Source organism: Melospiza georgiana, chromosome 20 (assembly GCF_028018845.1).
Source record: "Melospiza georgiana isolate bMelGeo1 chromosome 20, bMelGeo1.pri, whole genome shotgun sequence".
Classification (NCBI taxonomy): Eukaryota; Metazoa; Chordata; class Aves; order Passeriformes; family Passerellidae; genus Melospiza; species Melospiza georgiana.
This window is the reverse complement of record NC_080449.1, coordinates 2,207,489-2,226,997: the sequence shown is the minus strand read 5'-3', so window position 1 is coordinate 2,226,997 and position 19,509 is coordinate 2,207,489. Positions and strand designations below refer to the sequence as shown.

At 59.0% G+C, this 19,509-nt stretch overlaps 1 protein-coding gene across 1 annotated transcript; it reads left to right on the top strand.

Annotated features, from left to right (window-relative positions):
- The first annotated feature begins 8,408 nt into the window (after positions 1-8,408).
- Positions 8,409-18,060, top strand: LOC131091919 (ectonucleoside triphosphate diphosphohydrolase 8-like). The gene is made up of 9 exons (XM_058038296.1): positions 8,409-8,531; positions 9,398-9,515; positions 9,956-10,106; positions 11,115-11,274; positions 12,330-12,563; positions 14,803-15,060; positions 15,670-15,780; positions 16,628-16,765; positions 17,878-18,060. The coding sequence occupies exons 1-9, from the start codon at positions 8,409-8,411 to the stop codon at positions 18,058-18,060; spliced, it is 1,476 nt and encodes a 491-aa protein (XP_057894279.1).
- The last annotated feature ends 1,449 nt before the right edge of the window (positions 18,061-19,509 follow it).

Below are 19,509 nucleotides of genomic sequence, written 5' to 3'. Positions count from 1 at the left end.
CCTGCTGTCCCCTGTGCCCTGCTGAGGGGTGGCAGCAGCAGCCCAGGGTCACTGCTGGGGCTGGGAGGGGCTGTGGGGTGGGAGCTGCGTGGAGTCAGTGGCTGCTGCAGCAGGTGAGGGACAGGAGAGGAGCAGGACAGGCAGCAAAGCCTCTGAGTCAGGAGGGGACACTCACAGAGTGGTTATGGGGACCGATGGTGCCTTTGGACACTCCCACAGCTAATTAATAAACTCAGGAAGGGGCTCATCAGCCCCAAGGAAGATCAAACAGATGATCACATCCCTCAGCCTCGCTGCACAGCACGGAGCCCTTTGCTGCTGCCCAGCCCTGCACCCAAAGCAGCACCAGCCTGGCCCTGGGGCGCTGTGTGACACAGGGGGACATCTCCCCGAGGGCACACCCCCACCTGCAAGGGGCTTTGCCAGCTTTGCTGCTGCCTTGGGGACAAACCAGTGGTCAGCGTGTGCCAGCTCTGCTCCTCCAAGGTAAGGCAGCTTCCCTGGGGTGTGGGGACACAGGGGTGGCACAGGGGTGGCACACCATTGAGCAGTGGCCCTGGCTGTGCTGCCCTGCTGGGGTGCTGGGGTGGGGGGAGCTCTGGCAGCCAGGCCCACCCCATGTCCCTTCCCAGCACTCGTGTTCGGTGCACAGGAGTCACCTGCTGTGCCCAGGGCCACCAAGTCCTGGAACAAAGCTTGTTGTGGCCTTTGCCCTGGCACTCAGCAGTGTGCAGTGCTGGCACACCAGCCTGTGGCCACACAGAATCCTTTCTGGGATCACCCCCCATGCAGAAATGCTGCTGGATCCCCCCCTGACACAGCTGGAGGGGGCCCTGACACCCATTCCCTGCCCAGTGTGAGCTGAGGTGTCTGGCCTGGGCTGGAGACTCCTCAGGTTCCAGCCAGAACTCTTCCCCACCCTGGCAAAGGTGAAAATGTCACCTCTGGGTTTGTTTTCATTGCTGTGGCTGCTGGGTCCTTTCCCAAGTCCTTTCCCAGTCCAGGGGAGCCCTGCTGCTCTGGCTGGGTGGGTACCCTGGGAGGGAGGTGCAGCTTCCCAGGCTGCTGCAGATCCCAGCCCTGAGCCCCTCTGTGCCCTGGGTGCTGGGCAAGGAGCCTCTGCACAGCCAGCCCGGGTGCCAAAGCAGCACTGCTGAGGCACAGGGGCAGCACCAGCCCCAGCTGCCACCCGTGCCGTGTGTCCCTGCCCCTGCAGGGATGGGAGCAGCCCCTGGAGAGCCATCTGAGCCTGGGGAGGGTGCAGTGCAGGAGAGCAGCCAGTGCTGCTGCTGTGCCCATGCCCAGAGCACAGCCTGGCACAGCCCAGGTGGGCTCCATGCACTGGGACAGGGCTCCAGCACGGCCTGGGCCTCCAGGGGGATGAGGGAGCTCCCAGAACACATCTGGGAATGGGCGGCCCAAGGCACCTCCATCCCCCCTGGAACCTGCCACGGGCAGGGAAGCTTCAAATGGCCCAAACTCCTCCAGTCCTGCTGGAATCAGCGGAGGGGAGGGCTGGAGCTGGTCTATGCTGGGACAAGTCACAGCAGGACCCAGGGAAGGCCTGGCAGAGGAACACGGGGCAGGAGCAAGTGGAGCAGCTCCCTGGGGACATGGGACAAGCTCAGAGCCACCTCCTGCACCTCCCATCCTGGGACTGAGGTGACCTCACAGAGCAGAAACTGAGTTCTGGGAAATGAGACTCCCTTTTTTAACCCTGAGTCAAGGTTCTTTCCTTTGAGAAGGCACCAGGAAGGTGCTGGTAGAGGAGGTGATGTCATTTCACAAACAGCCTCCAGCCTGGCAGCGGTGGCTGGGTTGGAGCCCCACAGTCCCCACACCAGCCTGGCAACTCCCTGTGGGTGCCAGAGCCTCTGCAAGGGCCACAGGCAAATAAAAACCTGTCAAAAGCAGATCAAACAGGGGTGTGTGTGTACTCTAGCCATGCTTCCCCACAGCAGATTTGTCTATCAGAAGTCAGAAGGAGACACTTGGTGCCTTTCTCAGTCAGGAGCAAACAGCACATTTCACTCTCAGCAGAGCACGGCCCTGAAGCCAAACAGGGCTGGGCTGATGTGCCCAAGGACCTGAGGGGAGCCACGTGAGAGCAGCTGCTCCTGGGGCCAGGCCCCCACGGCCCTTCCAGGTCCTGCTCGGACACCACAGAGCCCTGAGCCCCCGAATTTGGCAGAGACACCCTTTGGTGGGACTGCCTGAAGGAAACTGAGGCCTGGGTGTAGCACAGAGCCAGGTGTGGGGAGGGTCAGGGCAATGAGGGCTCCACTGCACAGCATTTCCCTCCCAGCACTGCCCCGTTTGCCTCAGCTGGGACAAGGCAGCTGGAACTGTGTCCTTCCTCACACATCCCTGTGTCTGTGGCTCACAGCCAGAGCCCAGCCCGGGCAGCATCACCTGGCACAGCTGCACATGGGGCCAGCATGGGCAAGGGGGAGCAGCCCCTCACCAAAACCTCTGGGGCTGTTTCTTTAGTACAAAAAGGGACAGGAAAAGTGAAGAGTTGCTCATGCTGTGTTAGGGTTTGGAGCTGGAGGTTTTGGCCAGCTCTGGGTGCACACAGCCACTGGCAGTGCCACATGAGGGACCAGGGCTGTTTGGTGCCTCTCTGTCCCAGGTGGGGACAGGACCCCTGTGCTCAGAAGAGCCCTGTGCAGCCAGCAGGGGATTTCCAGAGCAGGGACCCTCATCCACCCCTCCCACTGAACCCAGGTGAATCCAAAGGCTGTGTGTTGTGTGGAGATGGGAGTGCAGGAGTGGTGGCACCCTCTGGGCTTCAGGAGCCACCCCAAAGGACACGGCCATGGGAGTGTTGGCATGCCACGAGCCCACAGACACTGCGCTGACACGCCACCATATCACAAAATGAAAGAGTTTGTGTTTATTTTGTTCTTTCAGCTAAGAGTCAACTATGTTTTTCCAAAAATAGGGTGAGACTTACAGAAAATGCACTGTGGACATTTCCCTAAGTGTCAGAGAGGGGATTTGTTGAAATGAAGTACTATGAGAAGATTAAAAATTCACTGCAGGACAGGACAAACAAAAGAACTTATGAAAGACTTGAGAATAACCAATCCTGCAGTACCTGAGAGCCATGACCCAAGAAGTAAAGAGCAGGAGGACACTATAAATCAAATTACAAAGCCAAAGAAAAACTTTGTGTGCTTCCAGTGCTCATTAGCATAGGGAAATCCCTGCTGTGATCACCCCTTACTCACAAAAGCCCTTCCCCACAGAGCAGGAGCAGTAAAAGAATTGTGCAGGGTCTCTTTAAAGGAGGCAGAGACTGCAAATACCAATGGCTGCCCCAGTTGTGGTTGGCTGTAGGGAAATGCTCATTTCTGTCGCTTCAAATGTGCAACAATGGGCACCTGGCATGCTGAGGGTGTGTCAGCTGTGGTGCACCACCAGCACTCATCTCTGCACAGATGAGAAATAAAATCATTCTCAACTCAGAGCGTCAATCTGCCCCTTGCCCAGGGGTGGGGGATCCCAGATGGGGGCAGCAGGGAAAGGGAGGGCCTGGAGGTGTGAGGGGCCCTGCTGTCACAGCATGGTGACACTGCCGGGGTGACACTGCTGGGGTGACACTGCTGGGGTGACACTGCCATGGTGACACTGCTGGGGTGTCACTGCTGGGGTGACACTGCCGGGGTGACACTGCCGGGGTGACACTGTCATGGTGTCACTGCCACGGTGACACTGCCGGGGTGTCACTGCCATGGTAACACTGCCGGGGTGACACTGCCATGGTGACACTGCCGGGGTGACACTGCCAGGATGTCACTGCCATGGTGACACTGCCGGGGTGACACTGCCATGGTGACACTGTCATGGTGTCACTGCCATGGTGTCACTGCCATGGTGACACTGCCAGGGTGGCACTGCCCTGGTGATACTGCTATGGCGACACTGCCATGGTGACACTGCCGGGGTGACACTGTCATGGTGTCACTGCCACGGTGACACTGCCAGGGTGACACTGCCAGGGCGACACTGCCAGGGTGACACAGCCATGGTGACACTGCTGGGTGACACTGCCACGGTGACACTGCCGGGGTTACATGCCAGGGTGTCCCTGCCACGGTGACACTGCCAGGGTGACACAGCCATGGTGACACTGCTGGGTGACACTGCCGAGGTGACACTGCCACGGTGACATTACCAGGGTGACACTGCCGGGGTGCCACTGCCAGGGTGACACTGCCATAGTGACACTGTCATGGTGTCACTGCCAGGGTGACACTGCCATGGTGACACTGCTGGGGTGTCACTGCCACGGTGACACTGCCATGGTGTCACTGCCATGGTGACACTGCCACGGTGACACTGCCGGGGTGACACTGCCGGGGTGCCACTGCCATGGTGACACTGCCATGGTGACACTGTCATGGTGTCACTGCCATGGTGTCACTGCCATGGTGACACTGCCACGGTGACACTGCCGGGGTGCCACTGCCATGGTGACACTGCCGGGGTTACACTGCCAGGGCGACACTGCCAGGGTGTCCCTGCCACGGTGACACTGCCAGGGTGACACTGCCCCAATGATACTGCTATGGTGACACTGCCGGGGTGACACTGCCAGGGTGACACTGCCCCAATGATACTGCTATGGTGACACTGCCAGGGTGTCCCTGCCACGGTGACATTACCAGGGTGACACTGCCACGGCGACACTGCCATGGTGACACTGCCATGGTGACACTGTCATGATGTCACTGCCATGGTGACACTGCCAGGGTGACACTGCTAGGGCGACACTGCCAGGGTGTCCGTGCCACGGTGACACTGCCCCGGTGATACTGCTATGGTGACACTGCCGGAGTGACCCTGCCATGGTGTCACTGCCAGGATGACGATGCTGCCAGGGTGACACTGCCCCGGTGATACTGCCAGGGTGACACTGCCACGGTGACATTACCAGGGTGTCACTGCCATGGTGACACTGCCAGGGTGACACTGCCCCAGTGATACTGCCATGGTGACACTGCCATGGTGACCCAGCATGGTGACACTGCCGGGGTGTCACTGCCACGGTGACACTGTCATGGTGTCACTGCCATGGTGTCACTGCCATGGTGACACTGCCGGGGTGACACTGCCAGGGCGACACTGCCAGGGTGTCCCTGCCACGGTGACACTGCCATGGTGACACTGCCGGGGTGTCACTGCCACGGTGACACTGCCAGGGTGACACTGCCCTGGTGATACTGCCAGGGTGACACTGCCATGGTGACACTGCTGGGGTGACACTGCCGGGGTGACACTGCCATGGTGACTCTGCCAGGGTGGCACTGCCCTGGTGATACTGCTATGGCGACACTGCCATGGTGACACTGCCGGGGTGACACTGTCATGGTGTCACTGCCACGGTGACACTGCCAGGGTGACACTGCCAGGGCGACACTGCCAGGGTGACACAGCCATGGTGACACTGCTGGGTGACACTGCCACGGTGACACTGCCGGGGTTACATGCCAGGGTGTCCCTGCCACGGTGACACTGCCAGGGTGACACAGCCATGGTGACACTGCTGGGTGACACTGCCGAGGTGACACTGCCACGGTGACATTACCAGGGTGACACTGCCGGGGTGCCACTGCCAGGGTGACACTGCCATAGTGACACTGTCATGGTGTCACTGCCAGGGTGACACTGCCATGGTGACACTGCTGGGGTGTCACTGCCACGGTGACACTGCCATGGTGTCACTGCCATGGTGACACTGCCACGGTGACACTGCCGGGGTGACACTGCCGGGGTGCCACTGCCATGGTGACACTGCCATGGTGACACTGTCATGGTGTCACTGCCATGGTGTCACTGCCATGGTGACACTGCCACGGTGACACTGCCGGGGTGCCACTGCCATGGTGACACTGCCGGGGTTACACTGCCAGGGCGACACTGCCAGGGTGTCCCTGCCACGGTGACACTGCCAGGGTGACACTGCCCCAATGATACTGCTATGGTGACACTGCCGGGGTGACACTGCCAGGGTGACACTGCCCCAATGATACTGCTATGGTGACACTGCCAGGGTGTCCCTGCCACGGTGACATTACCAGGGTGACACTGCCACGGCGACACTGCCATGGTGACACTGTCATGATGTCACTGCCATGGTGACACTGCCAGGGTGACACTGCTAGGGCGACACTGCCAGGGTGTCCGTGCCACGGTGACACTGCCCCGGTGATACTGCTATGGTGACACTGCCGGAGTGACCCTGCCATGGTGTCACTGCCAGGATGACGATGCTGCCAGGGTGACACTGCCCCGGTGATACTGCCAGGGTGACACTGCCACGGTGACATTACCAGGGTGTCACTGCCATGGTGACACTGCCAGGGTGACACTGCCCCAGTGATACTGCCATGGTGACACTGCCATGGTGACCCAGCATGGTGACACTGCCGGGGTGTCACTGCCACGGTGACACTGTCATGGTGTCACTGCCATGGTGTCACTGCCATGGTGACACTGCCGGGGTGACACTGCCAGGGCGACACTGCCAGGGTGTCCCTGCCACAGTGACACTGCCATGGTGACACTGCCGGGGTGTCACTGCCACGGTGACACTGCCAGGGTGACACTGCCCTGGTGATACTGCCGGGGTGTCACTGCCATGGTGACACTGCTGGGGTGACACTGCCGGGGTGACACTGCCATGGTGACTCTGCCAGGGTGACACTGCCCCGGTGATACTGCTATGGTGACACTGCCGGGGTGACATTGCCAGGGTGACCCTGCCATGGTGTCACTGCCAGGATGACAACGCTGCCAGGGTGACACTGCCACGGTGACACTGCCCTGATGACACTGCCTCGGTGATACTGCCATGGTGACACTGCCATGGTGACCCAGCATGGTGACACTGCCAGGGTGTCACTGCCCCGGTGATACTCCCATGGTGACACTGCCATGGTGACCCAGCATGGTGACACTGCCCGGGTGACACTGCCAGGGTGTCACTGCCCGGGTGACACTGCCGTGGTGACACTGCCAGGGTGTCACTGCCCGGGTGACACTGCCGTGGTGACACTGCCGGGGTGACACTGCCGGGGTGTCACTGCCCGGGTGACACTGCCATGGTGACACTGCCAGGCACACAGCAGCGCCTCTGCAGCCCAGCCGTGGTGCTGGGCAGGGCCAGGGCCGCAGAGCTGCCCAGCCCAGCCCTTCCCTGCCAGCCCTGCCCGTGGGGCTCAGCTGGGGCTGCTCTGGCCCTGCCTCAGCCCGGGGCTCTTATCAGGGAGCTGCAGCAGCAGGAGGCAGCTCCGCCATGGGCCCAGGACAGCACATCCCTGCTGCCCAGCCCTTCCTGAGCCCTCCCCAGCCCCTCTGCTCTCCTCGGGCTCTGCAGGGCCCCAGGAGCAGCACAAGGCTGGGACAGACCCAGGGAAGGGGAGGCCACAGCCCCAGCTGGGCCATGAGGGAGCCTTGGCCTGTCCCAAGGCCCTGCCCAGCCCGTGCTGCTGAGAGCCCTGGCAGGGCAATCCTCCCCTCTGATGGGAGCTTCCACCTCAGTGAGGTAAAACCCACAGTGACCTCCCACTCTGGGGGCTGCAAATACCACAGTCACCTCTTACAGACCTTGTAGAGAGCTTGGAATGGGAATGAGAAGGCTGAGGAGAGCAAAGAGAAAGCAGAACCAGGGGGTGTGACAGCCCAGAGAAGCGGAGGGACAAGGGTTAAATGCGGTGATTTGTCCTTCATTCAAATGAGGAGGAGGAGGAAGCAACTGGCTGAAGATAAAGGCAATGCCAAACTGGGCCATGAATATACACCTGCAAGACAAACAGGAGAACAGATATTCAAGAGTTTCACCTATGGCTGATGAGCCCTCAGAGAAAATAACGGGGGAGAGATTTTCCAGCAGTATCCACTTCCAGAGGACATAAAGGCAAGTCCAGGCTGGGTTTGCTGCACTGGAGGAGCACAGAGAGACCCGAGGGACCCCCAGGGCACAGCCTGGTGAGCTGAGACAGGTGAGCTGCCCTTCCCAGCCCTGCAACCTGGGAAGGGCAGGGTGACACAGCAGCCCGCCTGCCCTGCTGCAGTGCCTCAGTGAGGGCTCTGCAGCTCCCTGTGCTCCCTTCTGCTCTGTGCAGGGCTCCTCTCACCCTCCCAGGCCCAGGAGATTTTTGTGATCCCATCATGGCTCTGCCAGGCTGTGGGGCAACCAGCCCCTCTTTCCTCCAGCTCCCTGTATTTTATCCTCATAGTGCTTTTCCCAGGAAAAGATCTGATTATTCCCCAGGGTTGTGAGCGCATGGCTTGAGTCAGGGTCAGCTTTGGGAGTGGTCTCCTCACAGCTCTCACTGACACTGTTGCTCCCAGGTCCAGCCACGTTTCTGCCTATCTGAGTTTTCAGGAGCCTGCCCCCAATGCTGGCCAGGAAGAAATCCTTCACCAGTGCCATCATTGGGGCACTGGTGGCACTCTCCATCATCGCCCTGGTTCTCAGCCTGGTGAGGGTTGAAGATGTGACGCTGCCTGCCACGGTCAAGGTGAGCCCAGAGCAGTCCCTGAGCCCCTGGTGAGCCCAGAGCAGTCCCTGAGCCCCTGGAGAGCCCAGAGCAGTCCCTGAGCCCCTGGTGAGCCCAGTCCCCTGGGCAGGTGCTCTGAGCCAGCAGCTGCTCCATGGGGCTGGAGGGGCAGTGGGGGCAGGACCTGCCTGGCAGTAGCAGGGTGGGTTTGGTCCCCACTTCGAGGTGCAGGCAGAAGAAAGTCAAAGGGGAAGGCTCCTCTGGAGCCCATCCCCACTGTGCTGTGCCAGGTTTGGAGATTACCTTGGGGCAGTGCTCCCTGTGCTCTGCCAGGGCACCTCGGGGTGCCCCTTGTTCCTGCCAGCTCCCCCCAGTCCATCCCTACCCTCACACCATGGCACAACCATCCTGCCTCCCCTGCTGTGCCCTGGGCATGGCTTCCCACCCTGCTGGGAGGGCTGGCAGGGCTGTGGCTGGGGGAAAAGGCTTTATGGGCAGGGGCAGGGGGCTGAGTGCCCCTGGAGAGGCCCTGCCCAGGCTGGGCGCTGCCATGGGAGCACCAGAGATGGGAGAGCTGCTGGCCCCAAGGTGGGGCCAGTGCAGACACAAAAGGTATGTGAGCATGAAAGAAAATAAAACAAAACAGCATGAGGAAACAACAGGAAATGTTTGTGTGGGTTGGCATTGCAGCACAGACCTCAGGAGAGGGAATGACAGTCCCTTGGTCACTGTGGGGGGCTGAGGCCACGGCACAGCTGATGGGTTCTGTGCTCAGACAGGGGTTTGGGGGAATCTTCTGGCCCCACTGCCCTGGCAGGGCCACAGTGGGGCCAGGGCCTGGTTGCTGCTGCTCCCCCAGCTTGATTGTGTGTGGATTTCCCTTGCAGTATGGGATGGTGTTTGATGCAGGCTCATCCCACACCTCTCTGTTCGTGTACCAGTGGGATTCGGACAAGGAGAACGACACTGGAGTGGTCAGCCAGACCCTGTCCTGTGATGTGCAGGGTCAGTATCCCCCTGCCATGGCTCTGTCCTGCCCTGTTCCATGGTGGCAGGGGTGGCCTGGCTGGACAGCCCTGTCCCTGGGCTGGCACTGGGGCACAGGGAGCTCTGGCTGTGGGTCCCTGGGCTCTCAGCACCCTGTGGTGCTCCTGCACTTGGGGGCTGGATCTTGATGGTGAATCAGTTTTTGCTCCTCCACCTTGGAGTGCTCCCAGCTGCTGTCCTGGCTGGAGAAGGTGTCACCCAGAGTGACACTGCTGAAAGCAAGGGAGACACAGGAGGGGAATAGATGTGTGAGTCAGTCTGGCCTCAGGGGACCAGGGGGCCCTGGAAAAGCACCTTTATTGCTAAGAGGTGACAGCCTCATTGCCCTGTGCCCTCTTGTTCCCACAACCCTGACCCAAGCCATTCCCATCTGCCTGTCCATCCTGACTCTTTTTCAGGGCAAGGCATATCAAGCTATGCCAACAATCCCCCTGAAGCTGGCAATTCCCTAAGGGAGTGCTTGGATAAAGCCCTGCAGGTTATTCCTGCTGAGAAGCAGAGGGATGTCCCAGCTTATCTTGGAGCAACAGCTGGCATGAGGCTGCTGAGGTACTGCTGGGGCAGGGGTGGCAGCAGTGACAGAGCTGCAAACAGCCAGGACAGGGAGGAGAGGCAGCTTGGTGGGGACACGGGGAGGGCTGAGCTGTCCTGAGCAATGTCTGTTGGGACACCCCAGGACGTCCCAGTTCTAAGCAAGAGATGTTTTTCACTGCTTCGTTTGCTCTTCATCATTCCTTAATAACAAGGGGGTTGGGGTGCCAGCTGATGTGCCACCTGCCCAGGTGGATGGGTGCTGGTGGGGCAGAGGTAGGAGGTAACAAAGTGCTGCAGGTCCTGTCCTCACCTTTCACCAGCCCATATTAACTCTCTTCAAATGGCAGCCTTCATTTCATGGCCCTTGGTTTTATGGCTGCAGATTATTTCTGTGCCCTGGGTCATAGCCTGAAGGTTGCTCACTTCAGAGAGCAAGAACAGCCCTGAGACATCTTCCCCCCTGGGAGGGCTGAACCCAGCCTGAAACCTTCCTGAAAACCCCAGAGGTCAGCAACCAGCCTGGGCACAGCCAGGGGGTGATGCTCAAACCCAGCTCTGGCAGCACAACCCCCTCCAGCCTCAGCAGCCAGGCAGGGGAGGGTGACTGGGATGGCTCTGGGTGACTGGGATCGAGCTGCACTGCAGGGAAGGGTGACTGGGGAGGCTCTGGGTGACTGGGATCGAGCTGCACTGCAGGGAAGGGTGACTGGGGGAGGCTCTGGGTGACTGGGATGGCTCTGGGTGACTGGGGAGGCTCTGGGTGACTGGGGAGGCTCTGGGTGACTGGGATCAGGCTGCACTGCAGGGGAGGGGTTGCTGTTGCTCCTAGATTGGCAATGCCAAGCTGAGGCAGCTGGGATTTACCTCGGATGAGCAGCTCAGACAAGCTATGTGGCAAGAAACCCTTTCAGACAGACTGCTTGCTGCAAAACCTGGGAGTATGTGGAACTGGGAGAGAACCAGACTTTGTTTGTGTTTCCTGTTGTAGTTGGGTATGTGTCCTGTCCTTTGCATCCCTCCTAGGGAACAGAACAGCTCAGCAGCAGAGCAAGTCCTGGCTGAGGTTGCTAAAACCATGCAGGAGTACCCAGTGGCTTTCAAAGGGGCTCGGATCCTCACAGGAGAGGAGGAGGGGGCCTATGGCTGGATCACCATCAACTACCTGCTGGACTCCTTCACCAAGGTGGGAGAAGGGTGCAACACCCACTCCTTTGCTTGTAGAGCTTTTCTGATTTTCCTCAAGCTTTCTCAGTGCAGGAGAGGTCAGGGTTGGCAGCTTTTGGGAATGAGCCAAGGGAAGGAGACACATCCTCTGGTTTGCCCACAGTGAGTGAGGAGGGAGGACTCAGGAATGAGGGTGTCTGCTGAGAGCTCAGGGTGATCTCCACAGTGAGTGGACAGAGGGTCTCTCGGGGACTGGGAGGTGAGTGCAGCACAGCTGGGCTCTCTGTCCCTGCCTGGGAAGCTCCATCTCCCTGCAGTGCTGGGAGACTCCAGCTGAAGGCAGCTCACACCAAAGCTCTGTCCCAGCCCTGCCACAGCTCAGTGCTGGGCTCCTGTGGGGGCTGTTGGAGGATTCTTGGATAGAAATCCTTCCTCCTGCCCCAGAGCCCTGCAGCCTCCTCGGCAAGGGCAAGTCCCCGAGCCTGTTGCCACCAGCCCTTTGGCCTGGGAGGGGTGGTGACTCAGAGCCAGGTGAGCCCACAGGTGAGGTCAGCAGCTACTGACCACCTGAGAGTGAGGGTCAGCTCCTGCTGACCCCCTGAGAGTGAGGGTCAGCAGCCACTGACCACCTGAGAGTGAGGGTCAGCTCCTCCTGACCCCCTGAGAGTGAGGGTCAGCAGCTACTGACCACCTGAGAGTGAGGGTCAGCAGCCACTGACCCCCTGAGAGTGAGGGTCAGCTCCTCCTGACCCCCTGAGAGTGAGTGTCAGCTCCTGCTGACCACCTGAGAGTGAGGGTCAGCTCCTGCTGACCACCTGAGAGTGAGGGTCAGCTCCTGCTGACCACCTGAGAGTGAGGGTCAGCAGCCACAGACCACCTGAGAGTGAGGGTCAGCTCCTGCTGACCTCCTGAGAGTTCCATCTCTGCCGTGGCTCTGATCACTATCCCAGCTGCCTGGGCAGGGAGGGTGGAAGGGTTTACATGCAGAGGCCACTGAATTTAATAACAAAATCCTGTTGTCTTCAATGGGATGAGAATTCTGTTCTCTTCTTCCTCCCCTGGTCTCATTGGCAGTACTCTCCCAAAGCGCACGCCTGGCTTCGTCCGGAGGCAGCCAACATTTTTGGGGCACTGGATCTTGGAGGAGCATCCACCCAAATCACCTTCATGCCCGAAGGTTCAGCCCTGAGCCAGAATGAAGGCTCTGAGCTGACCCTGTACGGGTACAGGTACAGGATCTACGCTCACAGCTACCTGTGCTACGGGCAGGACGAGATGCTGAAGCGGCTGGCCCAGGAATTGATTGTGGTGAGCGGCTGCTGAGCCCTGCAGCGTCACAATGCCAACAATGCCAAGCACACACCTGTTAATGCACAAAGTAAGGACAGGCAGGGCTCTTCTGGAGAGCCATCAGCAAGGACTGAGAGAAAGGACAGACTCCCTGGAGCATGGCAGGGCAGATGTGGAGAGGAGCACGGGTATAATGGAATCCCAGGCTGGTTTGGGTTGGAAGGGACTTTAAAGATCACCTTGTTCTGCCCCCTTCCATGGGCAGGGACACCTTCCACTACCCCAGGCTGCTCCAAGCCCCATCCAGCCTGGCCTTGGACACTGCCAGGGATGGGGAAAATGTCACAAGGGGCAGTTTGGGATCTTCTGGCTTCACATGGGGCATGCAGAAGTGCAGGACCAGGCTCTTCTCAGAGGTGCAAAGTGCAGAGTAAGAGGCAAGGGGCACAAGCTGGAACATCTGAGTTTCCAACGAGACAAAGGGGAAAAGTTTCCCCCAATAGGAATGATCAGATATTGGAATAAGACCCAGACAGGCTGTAGAGTCACTGTCTCTGGAGATCCTCAGAACTTGATGGTTGAGGCTCTGAGCAGCCTGCTCTAGTTGGTCAGGCCTTAACAAGAGGGTGATCACAGGGAGCTTCCAGCTCCCCTGAACCTCAGCTACTCTGTGACCTCACAGCCTGAGAAATGTGAGCTGAAGACCTTTCTCAGGCCATCTTTTGGAAGGTCAGAGGTGAAGAGCATCTTTATGGAGCTGCACCTCACCAGCAGAGCAGCCTTGGTGAGCCAGAAGGGTTTGCCCTTGCTGTATGGCCAGGAAAGTCCCATATGGTGACCCTGAATAAAGTTGGAGCTAAAACCAGAGCTAGAGCTGGTATTAGAGGTTTTAGCTGGTTTTAGTTTTAGCCTCCCTAAAGCTAGAGAGGGCTTTACACGTCCCCAAAGAGGACCTTGTGGCCAGGGCAGAGACATGCTGGGTGTTTGAAACTGGTCTGCCTCTGTGGGAGAGGGAATGAGATAAAGCAGAGTGAGAATTAGTGCTGGGCTCGTGCTGGGACAGGCAGTAAGGCCAGGACTGAGGGACAGGAGGAATTGGGAACGCGGTGCCTGGGCTTTGGGGAGGTGCTGGCTGTGTGCACACGCTGCCAGGAGACTCCAGAGTGTTGTTATCTTGTTGTATTTCATATTTCTAGAGTCCCATACTGTCGCAATCATGTTTCTGAAGTCCCATACCTTTTCAGTGATATTTCTTGGGGGCAGTTCTTCACAGCACAGTCTTCTTCTTCTTCTTCTTCTTCTTCTTCTACGTCTTCTTCTACGTCTTTTTCTTCTTCTTCTACATCTTCGTCTTCTTCGTCTTCTTTGTCGTCTTCTTCTTCTTCTACGTCTTCTTCTTCTTCTTCTTCTTCTTCTACGTCTTCGTCTTCTTCTACGTCTTCTTCTTCTTCTTCTACATCTTCGTCTTCTTCTACATCTTCTTCTTCTTCTTCTTCTTCTACGTCTTCGTCTTCTTCTTCTTCTTCTTCTTTGTCTTCTTCGTCTTCTTCATCTTCTTCTTCGTCTTCTTCTTCTTAGTCTTCTTCTTCTTCTTAGTCTTCTTCTTCGTCTTCTTCTTCTTAGTCTTCTTCATCTTCTTCTTCTTCTTCGTCTTCTTCGTCTTCTTCATCTTCTTCTTCGTCTTCTTCTTCTTAGTCTTCTTCTTCTTCTTCTTAGTCTTCTTCTTCGTCTTCTTCTTAGTCTTCTTCATCTTCTTCTTCTTCTTCTTCTTCTTCTTCTTCTTCTTTGTCTTCTTCTTCTTCATCTTCTTCTTCTTCTTCTTCTTCTTTGTCTTCTTCTTCTTCATCTTCATCTTCTTCTTCCTCTTCTTCTTCTTCTTCTTCTTCATCTTCTTCTTCTTCGTCTTCTTCTTCTTCGTCTTCTTCTTCTTCGTCTTCTTCTTCTTAGTCTTCTTCTTCGTCTTCTTCTTCATCTTCTTCTTCATCTTCTTCTTCGTCTTCTTCATCTTGCTGCTGCTTCCTAGTCAGGACTCCTGCCAGGCTCTCCCTGACCAGCCAGCTCACCCCCTTTTATCCCAGTTATCTTCACCAGCCACAGCTGCAGCCCAATTAAGGACATCGCAGCTGCAGCCCATCAAGAGCAACACCCGGGGCTAATCAGGGCAAGGCCCATACACAGATATTCAAATCCAATACAGATATTTTACTAGGACTCCTACCATACCGGAGGAGCTGCAGCTGCTTTTTGCTGTCCTCAGGGCTCGTTCCCCAGCACCCGTGTCCTGCACCCCTGCTACCCCAAGGGCTACGAGGAGCCGGTGTCGCTGTCGTGGCTCCGCGCCAGCCCCTGCACGGGCAGTGTCCCGGGGGACAGCGCGGTCACCCTGGAGGGCAGCGGCGACGCCAGCGCCTGCCTGGCAGCGCTCAGGAGCCTCCTCAACCTCTCGGCGTGCGGCCACAGCCAGGACTGCGCCTTGGACGGTGTCCCCCAGCCCCCGCTCCGGGGACGCTTCATCGTAAGGCAAACCCGTCCCCCCTGCTCGGAAAGGCTCCCCCGGGCGGGGCTGTCCCCATCGCTGTCCCCTGGCACTGTCCCCTCCCTGCGGGACAGGGCGAGAGGCTCCCCAGGCACTGCTGGGTACTCTGGGCATTCATTGTGCTGGGGCCTTTGCCAGCCACACCTCCAAACGGGACCGTGCTGGGAATCATCGAATCCCAGACTGGTTTGGGCTGGGAGGGATCTTCAAGCTCATCCTGAGCCCCCCCGGCTGCACTGGGCAGGGACAGCTCCCACTGTCCCAGGGTGCTCTGAGCCCTGTCCAACCGGGCCTTGGGCACTGCCAGGGATTTGTTAATAAAACAGGGCTTGTCCATAGGAGTTGAGATTGAGACAGCAGCTTCAGGCAAGGCTCTGGCTGTGCTGGCTGTGCTGCTGTCACCAGCAGGCACCAACCCCCAGCCCAGCACCTGCTGGGACAGGGACAGGGACAGCAATGCCCTGGGACTACCTGGGCTGGGACAAACCCCGTGAAGGAAAATCCCACCTCCTGCTTCGGGCAGCTGCTGGGGGTGCCCCATGCAGCTCACCAGGGTTTCTGTCCCTGTTTCTGTCCCTTGCCTTGCAGGCCTTCTCTGCCTTCTACTACAACTTCAAGTTCCTGAACCTGACGGAGGGGCAGCCGCTGGCCGCGGTCAGAGAGGCCATCGAGGGGTTCTGCAGCAGGAGCTGGCAGGATGTATGCTGCTCCTCAGCATGGAGCCACAGTGGGACATGCAGAAACAAAGGGCTCCTGGGGTGGGGGGAGGCAGTGGGGACCCGTCCAGGGCAAGGCTCTCTGGTTCTGAGCTGTGTCCTACACAGCAGAGCCACCCTGAGCTCTGTGTGGAGCTGGGACTGTCCTGCATCCACTCCTTGCTCATTCTCCCTTGGGAAAAGGGCAGCCAGGGCAGGCAAGGGCAGCAAGCAGCTGGGCTTGGAGGTGGGGATGGGGATGGCGATGGAGGTGGGGATGGGGATGGGGATGCCATGGGGGATGGTGAGAACAGAGCCAGCTGGTGGTACCATGCCAGAGACAAGTCAAATCTTGGAATCATAGAATTCCAGACTGGTTTGGTTGGGAAGGCTCATCTTGTTCCACATCCCTGATGTGGGCAGGGACACCTTCCACTAGACCAGGCTGCTCTAAACCCATCCAATCTGGCCTTGACCACTTGCAGGGATGGAGCAGCCACAGCTCCTCTGGGCAGTACATGGGGGTGGATAAGCCCAGAAATGTGCCAGCAGCACCATGGGGCAGGGAGCAGGAGCCCCTTGCATGAAGAGGCTGAGATGGAGAATCTGGGGCAGGAGGAGCCACAGTAAGGTGCAATATGTGCCTCTGTTTCTGTTTGGAGTGTAAATCCTCTCCAAAGGAGTTGCTCTGCATAGAGAGGTTCAAAATCACTGCCCAGCCCAGGAGTCTCTTCCTGGATGCTCGTGACTGTGGAGCCACTGCTGCTCATGCAGCACATTTCAGGGCTTTGTCTCTGCTCAGAAAGTGCCTGTCAATAACTCCCCTTCACCCCAAATATTGCCCACCCCAGCTCTCTTCCAGCTACCCCACAGAGAGCCCCAAGCGCCTGCCCAGGTACTGCGCCAACGCCAACTACATCCTCACCCTCCTGCTCCACGCCTACAAGTTCAACGAGAGCAGCTGGAGCAACATCTGCTTCCAGATGAAGGTGGGCACTGCTCCCAGCCCCTGAGGGGGAGCAGAGGTGGTCCTGGGGGAGAACCAGCCCCACATTGGGTGCTGGGGGAGAACCAGCCCATGTTGGGGTGCTGGGGACAGCCAGACCCTGTGTGGGGGTGCTGGGGAGAGCCAGCTCCCACATTGGGCTGCTGAGAGGGAGCCAGCCCTGTGCTGGGGTCCTGGGAGGGAGCAAGCCCTCGTTTTGGGGTGCTGTGGAGGAGCCAGCCCCTGTGTGGGGGTGCTGGGGAGAACCAGCTCCACGCTGGGGTGTCCTGGGGAGCAGTGGTGCAGAGAGCCCTGCCTGCCCCCCATGGCACTGCTGTGGGCTGAGCAGGATGGGTGGGTGGCTCTGGGCCAGCAGTGGCTCCCCTGCAGGGCTGACCTGTCCCCTCTCTCTGGGCAGGACTGACCCCATCCCCTCTCTCTGGGCAGGGCTGACCCTGTGCCCTCTCTCTGGCAGGACTGACCCTGTTCCCCCTCTCTCTGAGCAGGACTGACCTGTCCCCTCTCTCTGGCAGGGCTGACCTGTGCCCTCTCTCTGGGCAGGACTGACCCATCCCCTCTCTCTGGCAGGACTGACCCTGTCCCCTCTCTCTGGCAGGGCTGACCTATCCCCTCTCTCTGGCAGGGCTGACCTATCCCCTCTCTCTGGGCAGGGCTGACCTGTCCCCTCTCTCTGAGCAGGACTGACCTGTCCCCTCTCTCTGGGCAGGACTGACCCCATCCCCTCTCTCTGGCAGGGCTGACCTGTCCCCTCTCTCTGGGCAGGGCTGACCCTGTGCCCTCTCTCTGGCAGGGCTGACCTGTCCCCTCTCTCTGGCAGGGCTGACCCATCCCCTCTCTCTGGGGCAGGGCTGACCCATCCCCTCTCTCTGGGCAGGACTGACCCGTCCCCTCTCTCTGGCAGGGCTGACCCATCCCCTCTCTCTGGCAGGGCTGACCCATCCCCTCTCTCTGGGCAGGACTGACCTGTCCCCTCTCTCTGGCAGGGCTGACCCTGTCCCCTCTCTCTGGGGCAGGGCTGACCCATCCCCTCTCTCTGGCAGGGCTGACCTGTCCCCTCTCTCTGGCAGGACTGACCCTGTCCCCTCTCTCTGGCAGGCCGGGGGTGCTGACGTGGGCTGGACGCTGGGGTACATGCTGAACCTCACCAACATGGTCCCGGCCGAGGCTCCAGCCAGGCTGAAGGGCCACAGCTCGTCCCTGTGGGCTGCAGCCATCGCCTTCATCATCCTCACGCTCGTCCTGGGGCTCGCTGCCCTGCTCCTGCAGCTGTGGGTGTAGAGCCTGGCCGTGTTTGGGAGCCCAGCAGGGACAGGCTGGGGCTGCAGGGCCGTGCTGGAGTCCCCCTGCTCCTGCCTGCATCGCTGGAGCCAGGCCTGGGTCTGTGCTGTGAGCAGTCACCTCCACAGCTCCAGAGAACTGGGGGCTGCTTTTCCGTGGGCCTGGCCCCCAACGTGCAGACAGGCACTCTGAGGTTTCCAGAGGAGCTCCACTCCCATGGAGACACAATGGGATCAGCCTGCAGAAGCCTCAGCTGAGCCTGTGTGCCTGCTGTCAGTGCTCTGTGTGTCACAGGCAGGGCTCCATCCCACCCCTGGGGCTGTGGAGGGCCAGCCTGGCCGTGGGACAGTGCCCTGGTGCCAGCCTGGCCGTGGGACAGTGCCCTGGTGCCAGCCTGGCTGTGGGGCATGGGGCAGGCACTCCAGGGTTCTCCATGCAATGCCAGCTCTGAGCGTGGCCACCAAGAGCCAGCGGGTCCCTGCCAGCTCTGCCAGCCTGAGGGTGCTCTGTGGGACCCCAGCTGGCCCTGGGCAGGGTCTGTGCCTGGGGCTTTCACGGTCTTGGAGAAAGAACACTGAGCACCCATAGTCAGAAGTGTGGTCCAGGCCCCTCCAGAGTCCATCTCATCATCTCATCACCGTGCTATGGCATGTCATGTCATCATCACATCTCACCACCCATCTCATCCTCTTCCTTTTCTCCTGGAATAAAGGGATTGATGTTCCTCAGTGCCTTCCTGCAGAGAGCACTGTCCCACCAGCAGAAGGCCTGGACCCCATGGGTGTCAGGATGAGGCTCCAGCAGGCTGTGAGTCCTGCCCTGCCCATGGCCTTTGCCTTTGGTTCTGCTCGTTTTTAGCTGCTCTGTGGATGATTCACGCTGTTGTTTGCGTTCCCACAGTGAGCAGCAGACCTTTGGTGTCCCTGTGGAACACTGGGCACCTCACAGCTCTCGTCACACAAATAAACAAATAAATAAAAGGCAGCACATGGGGAAATGCCTGCTACTCTGCTTCCAAATCGTTGTGATTTTATTTTATTACTTCTGTCTCCCAGGTAAGGGCTGGCGACGACAGAGACTCGGGTGAGGCAGTGAATCTATGGGAGGTGTCCCTGCAGTCTGCTGGACTTTGGAGTGGAGCCAACAGGGCACAAGGACAGGCCTTTCCTTCTCTGAGGAGGTGTCTCACCTCACCCATCACTTGGCTGCCAACAGGACTCCCCAAAAATGTACAGGGGCCCTGGAAGCTGCCTCTGCCACGTCCCAGCAGTGTTCCCAAGTCACCCCGTGTTGGGAAGGGAGGATGAGCCATGGGCCACGGGGTGCAGCTGGACTGGAGAGGAACCCCATTGCAGGAGAGGAGGCAGAGCTGTGCCATCCCCCCTCACAGGGCTTCCCAGCCCTAGGGAGAGCCCTGTCTCACAGCTGTGGGGAAGGTGTTTTACAGCT